This window comes from Arachis stenosperma, chromosome 8, assembly GCF_014773155.1.
Source record: "Arachis stenosperma cultivar V10309 chromosome 8, arast.V10309.gnm1.PFL2, whole genome shotgun sequence".
Taxonomy (NCBI): Eukaryota; Viridiplantae; Streptophyta; class Magnoliopsida; order Fabales; family Fabaceae; genus Arachis; species Arachis stenosperma.
This window is the reverse complement of record NC_080384.1, coordinates 43347579-43367527: the sequence shown is the minus strand read 5'-3', so window position 1 is coordinate 43367527 and position 19949 is coordinate 43347579. Positions and strand designations below refer to the sequence as shown.

The window sequence follows — 19949 nt, the reverse complement described above, 5'->3', positions numbered from 1 at the left end:
ACTTAGGGTTTGCTATAAACTAAATCATTACATGATCAGGGTAGATGACATTAAATATTAATCCGGACATCTGAGCATCTCCAAAGCCTTAAGGGTTTGCTATAAACTAAATCATAGCTAGTTCTCAGTTCCTCTCTTTTCACGTTTTTGGTTTGAGTATTGAGAGATTTTGATAATTTTGGTGGTTTAAGTACAATCTAACATTGGATAATTGTTGAATTTTATCCCAATCATCAATGGCTGAGAAAAGAAACCATTAACCCTTTTGAATCTTCTAGTTTTATGAGGTTAGGGTTTTGAAATTTTGAATGTGTATAAAATTATATGGAATTAGGTTGAATATATGTGAAGTTGAAGTCAAATTGGTAAAATTGAAACAAAATTGTAATAATTGAAGATTGATGAATTGATTTGAAACCCTTGGAAGCTTGTCAAGTGGACTTCAGAGGCTTGAAAATTGTGAAAACGAGGTTGTGTAGTGTTTTATGGCTGGGAAAAAAATCCGCCAAAGTATGGTTTTGGTATTTTGTAGTTAATTTATAATGTTGCGTGAAAACTTATGTTAGTTGCTTTAGGATAAGCTTGAATGTTTGAATGGTTGGAATTTTTAGTAGAATAAATGTATGTATATAATGAGTATGATGCTGGATGTGGTAGTGAAATGGTGGGATTTATTGCAAATATTGTATATGTATATATGTAATGAATATGATGTGGAATTGATAATGAAGTATTAGTATTTTGGGTGACTAAATGATTGATAAGTAGTGAAATTGGTATTTGGTGTGTTATGATAATATTTGGGATGGATTTAGTTATGATTTAGTTGATTTTAGATTGAAAACTTTGGAAAAATTTAAGGTTTTGAGTTTTGGTAAAAACACAAATTTCAACCAACTTTAATGCGGTGTAATTTGGCCCTCGGATCCTCAAATTTGGTGAAATGTATCTTAAATAAAAAATGAGTCTGAGTAGTTTATGACATTTGAAAAATGGACAAAAATGATTTTTTAACAAAAAATTATATGCCTTTGAAATTTAGGTTTAAAAACAGAATTTTGCCAAAAAAATCAGAAAATCTGGTATGCAAGCGTATGCACACTATCGTGCGCACGCACAAACCAGAGCGTGTGAGGAGACTCGTGCGTATGCACACTCTGGGAGTTTTACAAATTGTCCATACGCACATTATGATGCGTACGCACACGCTAGGAATGTTGTCTGCTGTGTACGCATGATGCCCTGTTTTGCACAAAAATTCTATTACCGTTCTGGCCGGCTTGTAAACTTTCCAACTCTCGTTGAAGGTCCAATAGCTAGTTTTTAGGTTCCGAATAAGAGCGAACATGTTGAGGGTGATGAATTGATATCGAAAAAAAAATGGATTATATGAAATGAGAGTTGTGATGGGGATGATTATGGTAGCGAGAAATGAGAATGATTGGTTATGACTAAGTATAATGAATATGGTTATGACATTGAAAGATGATGATGAATGAATTTGATTGAGATATGAAGATAATGATTATGAAAATGGAAAGTAAGTCTCGTTGAGATGTGCCTGCTCGGATATAGTATGCAAGGGTCGGGCCTCGTCCCACTTGCACCGGGTTAGTATTTAAGATGCCTAGACAGTACATAAGGGTTGTGGTTCGTCTCACTTACTCCGAGTCAGTAATTGTGATATTTGGACAGTAGCAGTAGTAGTGGTTTATTCCACTTACTCTGGGTTAAGTTGTAAACACCCGCCTTGGTAGTAGCAGCAGTAGTGATTCGTTCCACTTACTCTGGGTCAAGCGGGTAGTATGCAAGAGATTGTGATTCAATCCCACTTGCTCCGTGAGGTGGTGTTCTGTCCAAGGTTAGCTATCAGACATGTCGGGTTTGACTATACAACCGACAGATAAGACTCATCAGTCATAGAACATGCATACATCATATGTATTTGTATGTTTTGCTTTGTCTAACTGCTTATCCATGCTTATCTACTACCTGCTTTATTTGTTGTATCTGTACACTATCTGTGCTTTCTTTATTTGATTTATATGTGTTTGTATTTGAGAGATACCTTAGTGGTGGAGAAGTGTTGAGGGTTGTTTACGTTTGGCAATTTCAAGTTTTAAGGGAACAGAAAGAGAAGAGTTATATTAGAACTAAAAATTCGTAGATAGAGTACCAAATTTCTAGTTTAGTATAACCTTTAAGTTAAAATTTGAGTGTCAGAGTTCTAAGAATGCCTTTGCCTTTTCCGAAACCTTATATATTATCTATGTGGACACCTTAATCATACTGAGAACTCCCGATTCTCATTCAATACATATTTTTCTATTTCTCAGATATAGGTCGAGAGGCACCTCGCTGAGTATTCTGGAGATCTTTTGGAAGCGAAGAACTATTTCAGGGCTTGGTGTTTTGTATTTTGTTTTTGTATATAGATGTGTATATATTCTCTTTTTTTAGGGGTTTTAACTCCTACATGTTAAAACCCTTCAAAATACCCTAAACGATATCGTTTATGTTCTATTTGGGTGCCAAAAATAAAACGACGACGTTTTACCCGTTCAATGTGGCTTTCAACGTGACATCTGTCCAACCACGTCATCATTTTGTCACTAAAAAGTATTTCAAGGATGACTATTGTTAAGTTGGGGGACAAATTTTGGGTAATTTTAAGTTCAGGGACGATATTAAAACTCTACTACAATTTTAGAGACCACTTTAAATATTAACTCAATTTTTGAGCCAAAAAACTTTTACAAATATAAAAACATTATTCTAACTTTCAATATTTGATTAATTATTAATTATTATAAAAAAATAAAAAAAATTGATTAAACTTAAAAAAAAATTTTAAAAATTATTTAAGACGACGTGCCATCACGGATTACCACTCCTCCTCGTGAAATTCATTTGGAGCAAGTGCTTATAATATTGCGTGACAAGAAGGGAGTATTCTGTCTGATTTTTAACGAATTTAATCAACCTTGACCAGATTTAACCAAATTTTTTCTTATATAGTTTGATGAGTTTGGAAAACTCCAAGTTAATATTTGTGATGAACAAACATTATTAAAATATTTAATTACAAAATTATTAATTCAATCTTCATTAATCATATGTTAATTAATAATTTTGTGATGCAGGTTTTTTAATTGGGTCGGAAAACAAAATGTTGTTGCAACTGAGCCCATATTTATTTTTGATGAAAGCTTCCTATGCTTGATCTGAAACCAAACTTACCAGGAAAGCAAATGCTTTAAGTGGGCCAAAATTCAATAGTATCATAAAGCTCAATTTGTTTTATGCATGCCATGGTCCGAAAGAAAAATGAAATTGGGGCACAATGGTTAAAATAATAAAAACCCAAGACATTGAATCTTGGTTGCATGCTTCCAACGGACTTCACACATTAACTTGTGAAGGAACTCAAATTTTATCAAGTTAAGTTAATGCAGTCCTTGAAAATATGAGAGAGAAAAGGTCAAAGTGATTTGATGGCAATTAATAGTAGCTTACACGCTACTACACAAAGCATGGAGAAGTGCACCTAATTACTTTATTCATCATAACACTCATAGCTTTGCTTTTGTTTTCTCTTTCTTCTCTCTCTCTTTCTCTTCTCTTCGGTCATTAACCAGGAAACCATGGAAGCTACATTAAGCTACTATCACCGAAAAGAAGGAGTTGCATGCATAAAGACCATCAAATTAATGATGGCAAGAAAAAGAAAACCAAAAGTATATTGTGGCTGAGATAATCACCAAATATGGTTAGATTTGGTGAGGTAATCTCGGATCCTTCATACTCAAAAAGAAGGAAGAAGATTCGGCCAGCAAGGGAGATTCTTGAAGCATAGCTTGTCTTTGATTCTGCTCAACCACCACAGGAAGTAGCTAGTGTAACACCCTACCATACAGAGCCTTATGCTTAAGTCATAATTCAGAGATGGCAAGGTATTACGACCTCTAAAAATAAAAATTTAGTACGTATAGTAGTATGAATGATTAATTATAACTAGGAGCCTTTGTAGAAAAAGGGGTAAACAAAAATCGCAACTCGAAAGCGCAACACTCCGATCGATAACGTAACGAACAAGGATAACCAACGTGAGATTATATATATACAAAGGAGTGTCAAAAACAGGAATATCAAGACTCAAGATCCGGCTGCGAAGATAACCGGTCCGAGCATAGCAGTATATACATATGATAAAATAAGGAAAACCCCAAAGGAAACCCAAAGGGACACAAATACATAAAACCTATTCTCCAAAATCTCCCATAAGAGGAGTCATCACAGTTTGTATTATTTAATGGAGATAAGAGTATCTAAGCAAAACATATAAACCAAAACATAGTCCCCAAGAACAAGGAATCTTCGCAAATCTAGAAGTCTCCAGCATGCCTCAGCGGAAAACCTCACGTCCTGCATCTGAAAACCACAAAATCCGCATGGGTGAGAACCAGAGGTCCCCAGCATGGTAACAGCTTCCACATATATAATACATAATAATAGAGGAAAGCCAAAGGCAATCCTAGAACTTCCTCCAGATAATATCAAAGCTTATAAACAAGCTAAACCGTATAAGGGCATCTGACTAAAGATTCTTCAGTCTAACTAATACTTCCCTTTCCAATTCCTTCAAACCTCCCAACCACCAGCAGGAGTATATTATAGCAAACACAATTATATCAGACAAAGAATATACAAATAGGAGCAGTTAAGACATTTAGACAATTAGCAAGTAATATGCAGTCAAATAGGCAATCTCAAACAATTCACATAGTATGCATATGATGAATGCCTGTCCCTAGTGGCCGATGATATCATCTTGTCGGTTATAGAGCCAACCCGACAAGTCCTGGTCGCTAACCATTGGACTGTCCCTCTGTCGCGCATCCCCAACTCGAGTTATACTCGTTATAAACTTGATCATAAACATGATCCATATCCATCACCCTCACTGGTGAATATTTCGGGGGCGAGCTCATCCGGGTCTTTCACAGTGCCCGGCCACACTTACGACATAGGGTCACCAGAGTATCAAGTCTCAACCTGGAGCACATGGTGGCTAGCCACTGCTACTACCCAGGGAAACTCGCATCTCAGATAGTGGAAGTGCAAATCACAATTATCAATAATTCAGCATAAACATGCATGAATCCTCATCCATGGATCAACATCCATATCAGCCATCCGGCTCACGGTTCAGTCCAGAACCAGCCAATATTCATAGCATACACAGCTATTCCGGCTCACGGTTAAATCCATAACCAGCCAATATTCATAGCATACACAGCTATTCCGGCTCACGGTTAAATCCATAACCAGCCATTTCATTAACAATTACAGCCTTTCGGCCCATGGCATAACAAGCACTTCCACCACCATCCTCCACATCTCACATAATCATCTTGATCCTCATTGATCATTCATATTTCCCTTGCTTCGCTCGCAAGTTAACTCATTCACTAGCCCCTTTTTAATAGCTAGGCATGCCATAATGATGTAAGACATAAATGGTGAGATCGGAGGCTTAAAAGTATGAGATTTGGCTTTTAAAACTCAAAAATCAACTTTGGGATGAAAACAGGGCCACGCGTACGCGCACTCCACGCGCACGCGTGGATGGCCTCCAAAAACTTATCGACGCGCAAGCGTCATGCACGCTAACGCGTGGGTTCAAAATTTGCCAATCGACGCGCACGCGTCTACCACGCGTACGCGCGGGTGTTCTCGTGCCCCAGGCACAACACCGGCACAATTCTGGCATAACTCTCTGGAAAATGGCTGGGCATTGGGTGCAGCACAATCGGCGCGCCCGCGCACATCACGCGTACGCGTGGATGACACTTTTCGGAAGATCGGCGCGTACGCGCCAGGTGCGCCCACGCGCAAGGGGTCATTCTGCTAAAAATTTTCTAAGTTAAAACCTGCAGAATTTCACAGATTTACACCCCAATCTTCCAACGGACATAACTTCCTCATTTTAAATCGTTTTTCACCCGTTCTTCGAACGGTATGGACATCCCGGATCCAATTTCATTTCTAAACAGATTTGGTACAAAACGGAGATCCGTAGTCCAAGTTATGTCCCGTCAAAGTATGCCCAAAAACCATATTTTCATACAAAACCACAATATGCCATTTTCAAAACAAACCATTTTCAACTCTTTTCAAAATCAATCAAAACATGCCAATTTCATCCCCTTTTCTTTGAAATCAATCAAAATGTGTCAAATTCAACGTCAAGCCTCCTCAACTCACACATTGACACATTATCACAATTTACCAAAATCACTATCTCATCATTTTACCCCACTTCACCCAAGTGGCTCAAACCCAAACATATTGACATATCATATACTATTCCTCATGCCAATTTTCAACAACACCAATTCCAATTAACCATCATTATACATAATCAATATCATATTTACCATCAACATGGTTCAACCCACAATTCAACCATAACCAATCATCAAGCATATATCACAACATGCATACTTCTCATACATCATACCATTAAGGCATCAATAATCATCATCACATATATGACCACATCATATATCTCAATCATTTAACAACATCAACCATCCAATGCCTATCTTAGGGCCTCTAGCCTAAGTATTTCCTACCACATTACATATTAGATACAGGAAACCGAAACCATACCTTAGCCGAATTTCCCAAGCTCCACCGGAGCACTTCCAAACCACTTATCCACAAGCTCTCAAGGCCTCAACACCTCCAAGAACAGATTTTTCACCACCAAACCCTTTCCAAGCTTTTCAAAGTCACCAATTAAGCTCCAATATTCACATATACACAACCTAAGCCACAACCATCATACCCATACACAACATCTCAAAACCCAAACATCATAAAACAACAAAATACACTAGGGTTGAGAATCTTACCACACCCAAGGTCCAAGGAGACAAGATTAACCTTCTTCTTCAAGAGAGTTGGGTCCTATAACATCAAAGAACCAAAAATCTCAACATTTTACCCATGAAACTCGAAAATAAGGGCTGGAGTTTCGAACAGAAACTTGTGGCTTACCTCAAGATTGATTATATGGGTTTTGTAGAGCTCTTCGCGATGAACGCGTGGCCGCAAACGGAGCGGCAATCGGAGCTCTAGATCAAAAGTTATGGTGGTTTAAAGATCAACCAAGGGAGAGAACTTGAGAGAGTGTTCTTCCTCCCTTTCTCTCAATTTTCAGCGTGTTTGAGTGTGTAATGAGGAGAGAGAGTGCTGAAAACTAGGGTTTTGGTTAAGTTATGTTGGGCCAAGGGCCCACTTTGGGTCCGGTTGGCCCGGTTTGGCCCGTTCGGTCCAATCTTGGTCCGAATTCTATAAAATTGGTACCAAAATTCTCGTTTCAGTCTCCTCTATCACATTTAGCCATACAAATCACATTTTAGGCTTTCTAGAATAAATTCTCATTTATGGGTTAATTAGCCGTTAATTAACCGGGTTTTACAGCTAGAGTGGCGAAGTGATGGTTGAGGCAGAGATTGAAGCAGATGAAGTCATCATCATCATGAAGCATCAATGGCCAGAAATCCATCTTGGAGAGGAAGCCAAGGATGGAGCACTCGGATTGATGAAGAGTGATGATCAAGAAAGGACTAGAGGTAATTGCATGTTGGGTTTTGCATGGTTATCTCTTCTCTCTCTATGTGGCCGAACCGGTTCTGTTTCTTGAAGGAGGAAGAAGTTGGTTTGGGTGTTGGCTCCAAGCGTGGAGGCTTCCCTCTTCTTTAAAAAGAGAGAACAGCCACTGTTTGGAGCAAGGAGTAAGATTTGAGAGTGCAAGGCACAGAGTTCTCAGAACTACCTAAGATAGCAGTTCTCTTCTCCTTCAATATTTTCTGTTTTGTAATTTTTCTGTTTAATTTTGTCATGTCTTGAGTCTCATGGAAAAAGACAAACAGTGAGGTTTGTATGAAAAAGCCATAGAGCGGAAAAAGGCAGAGAGCGCAAAATTAAAAGAAAAAGCCATAGATGTCTTAGAGTTCCTTTGTACATCTGTGTTGTGTTTCATGATTCTGTGGGAATTCCATTGTAAGTTGGGTTAGCACTTTACAATTTGTAATCTGGATGATTATAGTGAAATTCCATCATTGTTGTGATGGAGACTGGATGTAGGCTGCACTGCACTTAGCAGCTGAACCAGGATATATCTGGGTGTAATCTTCTCTCTCTTCCTACTTCAATTCTGTTTTTACTGTTCAGATGAAAAATAAAAAATGTCTCGTGTCAAGTGACGAGACAAAATAAAAATGTCTCGTGGCTAGGAACGAGCAAAAAAACAGAAAAATTTCCTCTAAGTCCAGCAAGAATTAGCAAGCAAAAAGGGGACTAAGATTCAACCCCCTTCTCTTAGCCACTGAAACCATCATAGTTTAATGGGCAAACCAAATTGGCTAAACTTTTATTTTTTCAATTTTTTGGTCAAGTTGAATTCGATTCTAATAATTATGGGTTGAAAAATTTATCTCTCTCCTCTCTCTTCTTTTAGTTGAATAATCTAAAAAAATTTATTTTTAAAATATTTAATAACATCTAAAATTTCTTGACTTGGACATTTAAAAAATCGACAATAATAACACCTATGTCACATTTTATATCTAAATCTCATTCTTTTAAAAGTAACAAAAATGCTGCAATATTTTTCCAAGAACACATAAAAATGATACACACAACATAGCAAAATACCCAATATTCCACGATTATATCATCCAAAATCTTAATTGCAGCATTTAAAACTATTCAATTATATAAAATACAATATATTAGCCTGATATATAATTATATATAATACTTATCTAAAGGTAAGATAAAATTTTCGTATATATAATTTTATCGACTGGCTATGTAAATAAAATGTTAAAACGTTCTTTTTATTAATTAAACTCATAAATGAGTCTTCATTTAACTTTATAATTATTGTGTGAGACCAACAGTATCGTCCAATTAGAATAGTATCCACTAATAAGTAATAACTTATAATGCACGGACATGACATGGATACGAGATACGATACAACATAAGATATGCTGACATATAAATTTTAAAATTTTATAAGACATACGGACACACATATATATAAAATATAAATTATTTTTTAGATAAATCGTAATAATATTTTGATATTTTATTAATATTATAATATAAATTAATTTTTTAATTATTTTTAATATCTTATTTTAATTATATCAAGTGTTTAAAATATTTTTTTGTTTTAATAAATAATAATACATGTTATATTTAATTTTTTTTTAAAATATATGTTAAGAATAAAATTGGATATATAATAGTATTTAGGGGTGTACGAACATGTCGAAAAAAAATTTTATTTATTATTAAAATATGATTAGACATAACAAATACGCAATATCATGTCTAAAATGTGTCCAACATACAGACACAATAACTCAACGAAGTGGTCTTACTTGATAGGTAATAACAAGGTACAAAAATCAATTTCAAAGTATAAACTTGGGACCCACGGCAATAATCGTACCGAAATGTTGTCCCTCACTTTACTCCCTTCTTTTACAATATTTTTATTTTTTACACCCAGCTTTTCTCTATACCATTTCGTAGATGGCATTGATACAATGACGCAAATGGCACAAAATCATTTATGCCCCCAAAGAAAGTAGTTCTCTCCCTATGAAAGAAGATCATTTTTGAAGTTTCAAAGCCGAAAAAAGAGCCCAACAATTTGAAGACCAAAACCCAAAATTGCTAAACCGAAAAGCTTTTTGTCCTTCCATGGTGCCTCGTTCTTCTGAGCAGAGCTGGTTTCCTGACTACTTTTCCCTTTACTCTCTCCTTTTTCGCTTCCTGGACTTACACATGAATAATGCTTACTATATGCACATGAATAATGACTATGCTAATGCTTAGAGTGACTATAATGATTATAATATTTTCAGAAGTATCATTAAAATTAAAAATAATATTTTTATTATTAAATAATATTTTTAAAAAAGTATTGTTATAAGAAATATATTATTAGAATATAAAAAAATATAATTTTACTTTTAACAACATTTTGTATAACTAGACTGTAGTATAAACATATTAAAATTCTCATATATATATATATAAAATAATTAATTATTATATTTTAAAAGAAAAGTATAGGTACCAACATATTATCTGCTAACTTATTATTAACAATAATTAATTATTATATTTTAAACACATATATAAAGAGACACATCCAAAAAATATATCTATAAAGACATTTTTGTTAAACACAGTCATAAAAAAATATTTTTATTAGACACATCCACAAAGATACTTCTATTAAACACAGTTATAAATAAGAGTTGGCAGCTGTTGGTAACGTAGCAAGATTGTAAAATAAATTGTAAAAAATCATACTTTATCTTCTAAAATAAAATGTAAAATTTAAAAAATTCAAAATTCATAATTAAATAGTAGAGAAGTTTAAATTGTGGGTGTGTGAGATTGGATCAGAATAAATCACCGTAAGTTTAGATACTAAACAAAATTAAACAAAATTTCATATATATCAATGTCACTTTTAGTTACCAAAAGGAGCTGCTGCGACAGGACTTGTTCCATTTTTCTCAGACTGATAAAATACTTGAGCCTCTGGTGATTTGGGATCCATGTGCAACAACTCTGTTACCATTGAAAGTAATAAATAAATAAATAAATAAATAATTAAAAAACATATAGAAGATTAATAAAACATATATTAGAAGTCTTAATGCCCAGATAATTTTTACATGAATAAAAAATTAAATATATGTTTTATTTCTTAAATTAGCTAGGTGGATGGATCAAGGTAATTTTAAATTTTTCTTTTTAATTTAAAAATTATTGAAAAAATAATTAAAAATGATTTAAAACTCCTACCAATTGTTCTACAAAAATTTGATATTCTCTACCCATTTATATAGAAGTTAGCATCTTTTATATACTATTTATAGAAAAATATCTCAATACTTATTAATCTAATAGGTAGTTAACTTTATATATAAGTATAGGATTAACTCTCTGATTTTATTTTTTCATATTAATTGGAATATTTTCTTTTTGTAAGCAAAATTGAGGAGTATTAGTGATGCTTGCATAAAAATTTGAATTGAATAAAATTCTTTTACAATCTTTTACCAAAATATTTAATAAAATAATTGATAGTCCAAATTCATTTACTTAATTATTTCTCTAACTATGAAATAAAAAATATATATATTTAAAATATTACGATAATTAGGAACAAAATATACCTGGGCACTTGGAGATATTGGCAGGGGCATTGCAAACTGTTGGCAGGCCCAAAGCTAAAGTCAAATTAATCTGTATTCCACCAAGGTCTGGATCATTACGATCTTTGATAATAAAACACAAGCACTTCTTGCTGTTCTTCAGCACTTGCTTCAGACCGTTACAACAATCCGGTGTCGGAGCCTTTGCTCCGCCGCCGCCGACATAAGGCAGACATGTTGCTAACCCTCCTAATTGTTGCGCGCATTCCTCTTTGTCCTTGTCATTGCTTGAATTTCCCGTTCCCCTTCCTACTATCACAAATGCTAACAGCAATATGTATGCCTGGGGATTCATGTTGTGCTACAACAACTAACTTTTTTGGAAAGATAGACGGGAAGTGACTGAAGCAAGTATGAGATAAACCGAAGGTACTTATATATTTACAAAGCAGTATGGTGTTGGTGAAGAATGCTTAGCTTTCTGTGAAGCTTATAATAATTTATTTTAGAATAATGTTAGAAATCATCGACCAATTTTAACCAACACAATAATACAGTAGATTGAATAAGTTTTTTAGGGTTTGGGTTTCAGATATTTTTTTTAATTAAATTTTGGATATTTGTATTTTTAAGAATTTTAAATTTTTAGATAAAATATATTTTTTATTTTTAAAATTTGTTAAATCTTTTAAAAATATTATTATATTTTATTTTATTTTTATTTTATTTTAAAAATTTTAATTTCATTAAATATATGTCTCTCGATTAATTTATCAAAATATTTAAAATTAATTTAGTAATAATTTTATAAAAATAATATTTTTTATAAGTAAATTATACATAATTGTTATATATTATTAAATTGATCTTAAAATTTTTTAAAATTTAATTGTTAAAAACATATTTGATGCAAATAATTTTTTCTTAAATAACATAAAATAAAATTTAAAAATATTTTTGCGAGAGTTCTTCTTTAAACTCTTGATGGGGTTTTTGTATACTTTCTAATGAAATGGGAACACATTACAATTAAATATGCCGCTGTGGTTGATGTTGGGACAAGCTAAGCAATAGATAATCATTACAATTATGGGTTCTGCTTCGTAATCCAGTTCTTTTTTGTTTCTTGGTGATGTGGGATGTGGGATAACATTTGTTGAAAGTGCTACTCGAACACACTAAATTATTGTTTTCTTGAAAATTATATTTTCTTCTACGGGGAATAGACTGGTTAGTGTGAACACGCAAAACTGAAAAGAGTGAGTGGCCTCACTTCAACAACCCACTAAGCTTAAAATAGCATGCCAAAGCCACTCCTCATGCATAGCGACAAGTGGATGCATGTAGGAACTGATTTATGACAAGTGGGAATGAATAGCGATGATTTCATATTTAGCTTTCCATGACATCATCACAAATCTTATGCCAAAGGACGTTGCTAATTTTTAACTATCACTAAAACCAGCTATAAAATTACGGAAGATTTTCACATATGCCAATCAGCTTTACTAGCATTTTGTTATGTCATGTATTTTTAAGTTACAAGTGTGACTTTTCTCTTGTAATGTGAATGTAAATGTCTAAAAAAACCTTAAATTTTTTAGAAAAAAAATCGAAAAAACCCAGTAACAGTAACGGCTTTGACAGCACGGCACAGTGCAATTCATATGCAAGTATAACGCTGCCAAAATTATTCAGAGTTGTAGATGATGGGTTGTTCTTTTAGAAGGCCTACCTCATTTTGTTTGGGCTATATGGATGGTGAAGTTATAGAAAAAAAAAAAAACCTTTCTCTTATAGACTCATTTTTTTTTTGGAAGACTACTATACCATAAAAGAAGTGTCTTTTTTTGGGTTTTCATGATATCCCCCAGTCCGGCAGGCTAATGACTAATCCGCCGCGATACTGAGCTCTATTTAAGGGTTTATTGCTGGCCAATGGGTTGCTGCATACACAAGGCGGGATTCGAACCCCCAACACTTACTTAAGTAGACTAGTGAGCTAACCACTAGACCAACTCAACTTGGTTATATAAGAAGTGTCTTTAATAGAAGACCAAAGCAAGTAAAAATTACCTTTTAAAATGGGAACTTGGGATTGACGAAGAAAAAAGCACTAAGGTTAAAGTTGAGTAAAAGTTGCAGAGATGAAAGGGATGTTAACAATGAAATGAGAAAGGTAAAGGTGGATAGCGGTAGGTGGAGATGATCGCTGAATACTAAAGGCTAGGTAACGACAATGGTCGGCGAATAACTCATTGGAGAAAGCAAACCCAACACTAGTCACAATGAAAAATGTTTGCATCGTTGCAGCATTTAATGGAAAAATAATTTTTTATGTCATAATGAACGTGTTCTTGTTATATTGTGGTTAATTACAGAGAGTGAAAGTTAGGATGATCGAAGGTGATAGGAGGTTAATTGACATTGCTAGGCAGGTGGAGCACAGTCAATTAGCATTGAATGATCTGAAGCAGATGCTCACCGCCAAGGAAGGATGCAACAGTGGGGTGCGGACCAACCGTGTCTCCTACTACGGCCGGGAATACCAATGTGACTAGCATGGACGTAGGTCTAGCTGAACCGCTTAGGCTTGCAGCACAACCGGGCTATGCACCTCCCAAAACAGACACAGGGGACGAACGTGGATGCTATACCCATCTGATTAGCCAAACCGAAAAGGGCAAGGGTCAGCTTGATTCAAAGTGTGTGGGTTGTTAGATGTAATAGTCCCAAATTCTCTTAGGCATGACGATAATGTCGTCATCGACGAATTCCTCTCAACTCCTTGGCCACGTGCCCAAAGCACCACTGTATCTTTGCCAAGTGGAGGGCTTCCTTATTGGTCCATTGGCATGCCTAAAATGGGAGTCAGCTAGGCCCCAACCATAACATGTACTGCCCTCATAGAAGGGAACATGGTAGTTGTGCCTTTGTCCAAGTTATTGCAATGGTATGCACATAATGATCTATAAATTGCCTGCTGAAGTGTCTTTGTAATAACAAATCATGACACAACTTCCAACTCTCTCCCACTTGGACACCACAAGTCAAGTTTGCAACATATTCAGCTCGGACCTCATTTGGCAAGGCCCGTCAAAGGTCCCAAAGATGGAGGCAGGTGAAATTGCGTGCAGGATGCCATCGCCGGCGACATGCAATATGCCACAGATACCCCCTGCAGCAAATACAACTTTTGGAGTTGGGGCTTTTAAGCCTATACCCAAGCCGTGGTCGCGGAATGCACTGACAAGAAACATGGAGTCCCCAACAATGCTAATTCCATTAGCAAGTTGATTTTCTAAATATAGCAACTGATGCAGTTTCATGTATGATGTTAAAATCTAACCGGCGGGTAATGATGCCAACTTCATGTGTAAGGCTACGAGATGAAGTTTTGGCCGACGATCAACATGTCACTCTCATACGACAAGACTGTCATGGCAGCCTATATATTCAAAAAGCCCAAGTCCAAAGAAGATTACGAGTAAGTTTTGGTTACTTTGTAAGTGTTCAATGCTTTGTTACAAAACGGGGGTTCCATCGGTTGTTACAAGTTTGGTACTTAACTGGTCAGAGAGATGTTGTAGAAGTGCCTTGAATTACAGATGCCTTGAGGGATGTTCTTGTCTCTATGCCCTAGATACGTTCCTCACACAGATGTGAGTGTTAATGAATCATACACTTTATTCGGAGTCCCGTCATAACTACCTTACGCTCCACATGCTTAATGTAACTACTTATTTGTTTTATCAGATAGTGAACACCATTGTGTGGCTTGCCTCACTCAGAGCACATCGAACCAAACCTGTGCGTGACTGGTTTTTGCCTTCCTCATTTGCGGACCACATCCTACACCTGAAGCCAGTTGAAGCAATCCTTCAAACTTATCTTGGCCGATGGATGCTAGAAACAAATGAACTGGAGCATGTAAGGACCAATAATTGAGATATGTAAGCAGAAGTTAATGGCTATTTTTTTACTACTATGATGATTATGTAAAGTAACTTCATTTTATACTACATAGGTGTTCGTCCCGATGTTGGATCTTTCTCATAGCTGGTACATGATGGTCCTTGATGTTAGAAAAGGTAAGGTGATAGCGCTTGACATTTGTAGGACTGCTGAAAAATGGCAAGAAAAGAGCGAAATATGAGGACTATAGTGAGTTATTGTTGTATGCCTGGAAAATGAATGTTTTGCTGCAATGCAAGTCATTACTGTTGGTAGCTGGCACGATCATTTTGATATTCATATGTCTGTTTCCTTCTTCCAGCTTGTCATGGTTGGCTAGATATTTAGACTTGATAGGAACTTGCCGAGTTTCAATGTGATCTCTTCGAATCCAACTACTTGGGGGGGCCATAGAATACCCACCTACGATTCCAAACCGTCCAAACAAGTACAAATACGTTCTTCCCCAAAAGCCCACAATTTTAACATCATTTTCACTTTGCTTTGCTGGTCACAATCTAAGATTTGCTTCCGAAACCTTTTCCCTTTCACTTTCAAGGATGATGATACTCCAATTTAGTGCTTCTATTGGCTACAGTATGATGGCAACTTCAACCCTGCACTACTTCTGAAGAAGGTAAATTCCATGATCTTTCTAACTTTCATCAGCTTGATAACATTTAACATATTGACCCATCAGCTTCCACCAGTAGTCCTAACACCAACACTCCATTTTCAAGTGTTCAAATCAACGAAGACAGAGTCAGAATGAAGACTGCAAAAAACATTGTCAATTCAAAAACCAATCAGAAAAAGCTAGAAGTCAAAGTCAATAGTGAAATGGCATGGCGCGAACTTCTTCGCACTATTGCCTAGCTTGCACCCTCCCAACTTATGTCACTGTCTTTTTTGCATGGCATAAATCTTTATTTTCTTGGATGCCATGACAACTTATGTCAAGTTTCCTTTTCTTTGTTTTGTTAAGCATGTATGTGTTATCTTCGGCTCCTTGGGTCTGAGAAACTTGAAGTGGCTCCAATACCGCATGTGTCTTATCTTCTGTATGCCTTATCTATAAACCATAGAAACCTCGTGGAGTCTATGCTGATATGGCATTTTCTCATTTTTTTGATTTTTTTAAAATAAATATTTAGAAAGCAGCTGATTAGTCAAAGAGAGTTGGTAAAATCTTGCACTCTACTTTCACATCACTCTCAGTTCCAATCTTGTGTTTCTCTTCTTCACTTCACAAACCACTCCAGCCAAGGGTTTCCGATCAAAGAATCAAGAACCCTCCAAATATTCCGAGAATGTCAACCCTAACAGTAATACCACTTCATTTTCCAAACCCTTATCCGATCCTTGTGGTTCTTCTTCTTCTCCTTCTCCTTCACCTGTTGCGAAGAAATCGTGTTCCAAGTCACAGAAGAAGCCACAATCCTCGGCAGCAAAGGAGGGTGTTGTGAATTCTGTGAATTCCGTTCAGAAGAACAAGATCAGGCAGAGGAAGTTCGTTGTTGCAAAGAAGAATAAGAACAAGAAGTTCGAAGGGAGTGGTGGTGATGGTGATCAGGGTTCAAACTCAACGCTGTCGTTTTGTAAGTGCAAAGAGAGCAACAAGAACAACAAGTGTCTGTGTGTGGCTTACCAGAATCTCAGGAAGTCACAGGAAGAGTTCTTCAAGAACAAGCAAGCACGAGAACAAGAGCAAGATCAAGAAGATGGAGCTGCTGAGATTGAGAGAGTGATCATTGAAGAAGAACAACGACAACAACAAGAAGCCATAGGAGAGTGTTCCTGAAGTTGGGCCTGGCAAGGTGATGCATTTGGTCAAGGCATTTGAGAAGCTTCTGACTGTTTTCACCATTGGAAAGAAAGATCAGGATCAGGATCAGGATCAGGATCAAGTAGCCGAGGCGGTACCGGCAGAAAAACAGGAGCAGCAAGAGAAAGAGAAGAATAAGGTGAAAAAAAAGGTTATGAGATGGGCACTGCCAGGGTTGCCACTTCCTAATGATGCAACTGAAATAACTCAGGAAGTGTCTGGTTGTTCTTCATTTTGCCCGCCACAGGCGATTCTCACATCCGAGAGCCTTGGCTTGGATCCGAAGGCTTCAGTTTCGTGTTCATGGGATAGCAGCCGTGGAAGGTTTGACAATAACTGATAACTACAATTCCAAAATTCTTGTTTGATATATAAATGATATACAGATGTGTGTGCAAAATGATATATATGTATCTATCTATGTTATACTACTTATTTAATAGTAGCATTTATCTGTTTGTGTTGATGTTTGTTATACTTTTTTATTCAAACTGCAGTGTATCTAACAGGACTTCTAATGGAGGTAGAAGAAGCAGAAGAAATGTAAGTCTTCTGGATGCTTACCTTTTTTGAGAAAAAAAATGAAGATTTGATTAAAATGAGGGTTTTCTAAATTTGAATTGAATGGATTTGCTTTTTTCAGAGTTTGGAATCAACTAGCACCTTTGGGGGAAGCAGGTGGAAGAAGAAGCAGCAGCTGAGAGTCATCAGCCAAAAACCATTCAAGCTAAGAACTGAGGTAATGCCTATTCTGATGCAACAAATTGATTGATTGAATCAATTTTCCATTGATTTTTGAATTGGATAATAACATGGATACTGTAATTCAATGCAGGAAAGGGGGAAGGTGAAAGAGGAAGAATTTGTGAAGAAGATACATGAAATGATGACAGAGGAAGAGAAGCAAAGGATACCAATACCCCAAGGGCTTCCATGGACAACAGATGAACCTGAGGTGCCCATTTTGCTCTCAAATCTGTGTTTCAGTTCACAACTCATACTTTTTCCATTTCAGTGACATGCTTGCATTTGCTGTATAGACTGTATTGAGTTACTCAACTATCTTCTATGAATATTTCAGTGTTTGGTAAAGCCTCCTGTCAAAGAAATCACACAGCGATTGACCTGCTTCACAGTGATGTGCGGGCAATGGATCGTGCTGAGTTTGATCATCAGGTACCAACTCTTATTTTCATTTTGTTTAATTTTGCTTCATTAATGTAATATTGTGTCATGAGCAGCATCATTGTAAATTCTGGATCCATATTTCATAGATTTGTCGCTACTGCAAGCATCTTTCATTTTAGAAAATACAAATCGGTAGACAATAGACGTGCTGAGTTTGATCATCAGGTACCAACTCTTATTTTCATTTTGTTTAATTTTGCTTCATTAAGTGTAATATTGTGTCATGAGCAGCATCATTGTAAATTCTGGATCCATATTTCATAGATTTGTCGCTACTGCAAGCATCTTTCATTTTTAGAAAAATACAAATCGGTAGACAATAGAACACTGTTTGATAAATGTTGAACCATTCATGAATCATGTAGGTTGCAGAAAAATTGAGTCTGTTCTATCTGGATCTCTGGTCGACTACTTCTTGCGGTCTCTCTACTCACCCAGTAGGACTGTAGGTTTCCACCCAATCGGCACCGGCGAAGGGTTCGGCCCGATGGATGGTGACGGTTACAGAGAATACGGGTTCAACACTAACCAGGCTCCTCCTCCGTAGCTATGTGGTCACAAGCGAGGGTTTCGAGGAGTTTCGCCAGATGAGGTACCATACTTTTCATTGTGATCTGGATCTTGGTTGCTCCTCTCCTATTTTGATTCCCTTGCAATCCTATCTTAATTTATCTTCAAATTTTTATTTTTCTCCCTTTTTATCATTTTTTCGGTTCTTTTGAATATAAGAGGTGGTGCTGAAGATGATACCAGAGAACAGTGATTTTCTATTTTTTTGTTGATTTTAATTGGCTATTTTTTGTTTTGGTTCTTTTTCTTTTCATGGTTGTCCCTTCCTATTTTGTGTTGCTTTGTTTACAGTTATTTCTTTTCAGTTATTGCTTAAATGAGAACTTATATGTGTGTCTTCAAGGTTTTCTTAAGTTTTGTTTGATAAGAAACATTATTGAAACTTGTGTGTGGGTTGGTTATGCAAAGAAACATAAAATCTTTTTTATTCAAACTTGCCCACCATGTGTTTGATATAAGCTCCCAATGATACCACTTCCTTGTTTTCTTGTCTACAATTACTACTTTAGGAAGATATATTGACTTAGAAATAATTTATCGTTATTTCTGCTTTAATTATCAACAATGTAGCTTTTCTTTAATGATTTTACGCTCATTTAATTCAATCTTATAACTTGGTTGTTGTTTAATGCATGCTATGTATTTAAGGTGGTTGAAAAATTCCATTTCATTAAGGATATAGCACGTTGCTATTTAGATGGTTATAAAGGTTACAGAGTTTTTTTTCTTGTCTACAATTATCAATGAGTGCAGCACTATTTAGGATTATTTTGCTTTGCTAGATATATGATTGTGCTGTTGATTGTTATAATTTTAACTCTTTGACTTATAAAGCATATTAATGAGACCCACATGACATAATAAGAAATTTTTTGCCATTAAAAAATTAGATTATCTTTTTGTTTTTCATTAGCTTAGTTATTTCATTATGTGAAAAAACTATAAATGCTCATGTGTAATAAGAAGTTTCAATCATGGACAGTAGGTTAATTAAATTAGTCAAGGAGAGTGGGTAATGTACTCCTCTAAGTTGTGTCTCTCTCTTATTTCTCTTTCTTCACAGCCAAGAATATCTGCCTTCAATGATGGACTCCTTATCACTGCTTCATCTATCACAGAGAGGAACTTGAGTCATTTCAGTGCTTCTATTT

The 19949-nt window shown here is 35.7% G+C and overlaps 1 protein-coding gene and 1 pseudogene across 1 annotated transcript; one reads left to right on the top strand and one right to left on the bottom strand.

Moving 5' to 3' along the window:
- Positions 1-9420: 9420 nt before the first annotated feature.
- Positions 9421-11785, bottom strand: LOC130945402 (non-specific lipid transfer protein GPI-anchored 14-like). Its single transcript, XM_057874122.1, has 3 exons — positions 11283-11785; positions 10579-10671; positions 9421-9861 (listed from the first exon to the last, which is right to left on the bottom strand). The coding sequence occupies exons 1-3, from the start codon at positions 11614-11616 to the stop codon at positions 9713-9715; spliced, it is 576 nt and encodes a 191-aa protein (XP_057730105.1). The 5' UTR covers positions 11617-11785; the 3' UTR covers positions 9421-9712.
- Positions 11786-16205: 4420 nt separating this feature from the next.
- LOC130946026 (microtubule-destabilizing protein 60-like) lies at positions 16206-18775 on the top strand (annotated as a pseudogene).
- The last annotated feature ends 1174 nt before the right edge of the window (positions 18776-19949 follow it).

What these genes read in the sequence shown, in the direction of transcription:
- LOC130945402 (XM_057874122.1), bottom strand. Translation starts at nt 11,616, where the DNA reads ATGAATCCCCAGGCATACATATTGCTGTTAGCATTTGTGATAGTAGGA. An exon ending in CAATATCTCCAAGTGCCCAG is followed by an intron (nt 10,672 to 11,282) that starts GTATATTTTGTT and finishes CAATGGTAACAG; the next exon opens with AGTTGTTGCACATGGATCCC. An exon ending in TGTCGCAGCAGCTCCTTTTG is followed by an intron (nt 9,862 to 10,578) that starts GTAACTAAAAGT and finishes GTGTAAGTCCAG; the next exon opens with GAAGCGAAAAAGGAGAGAGT.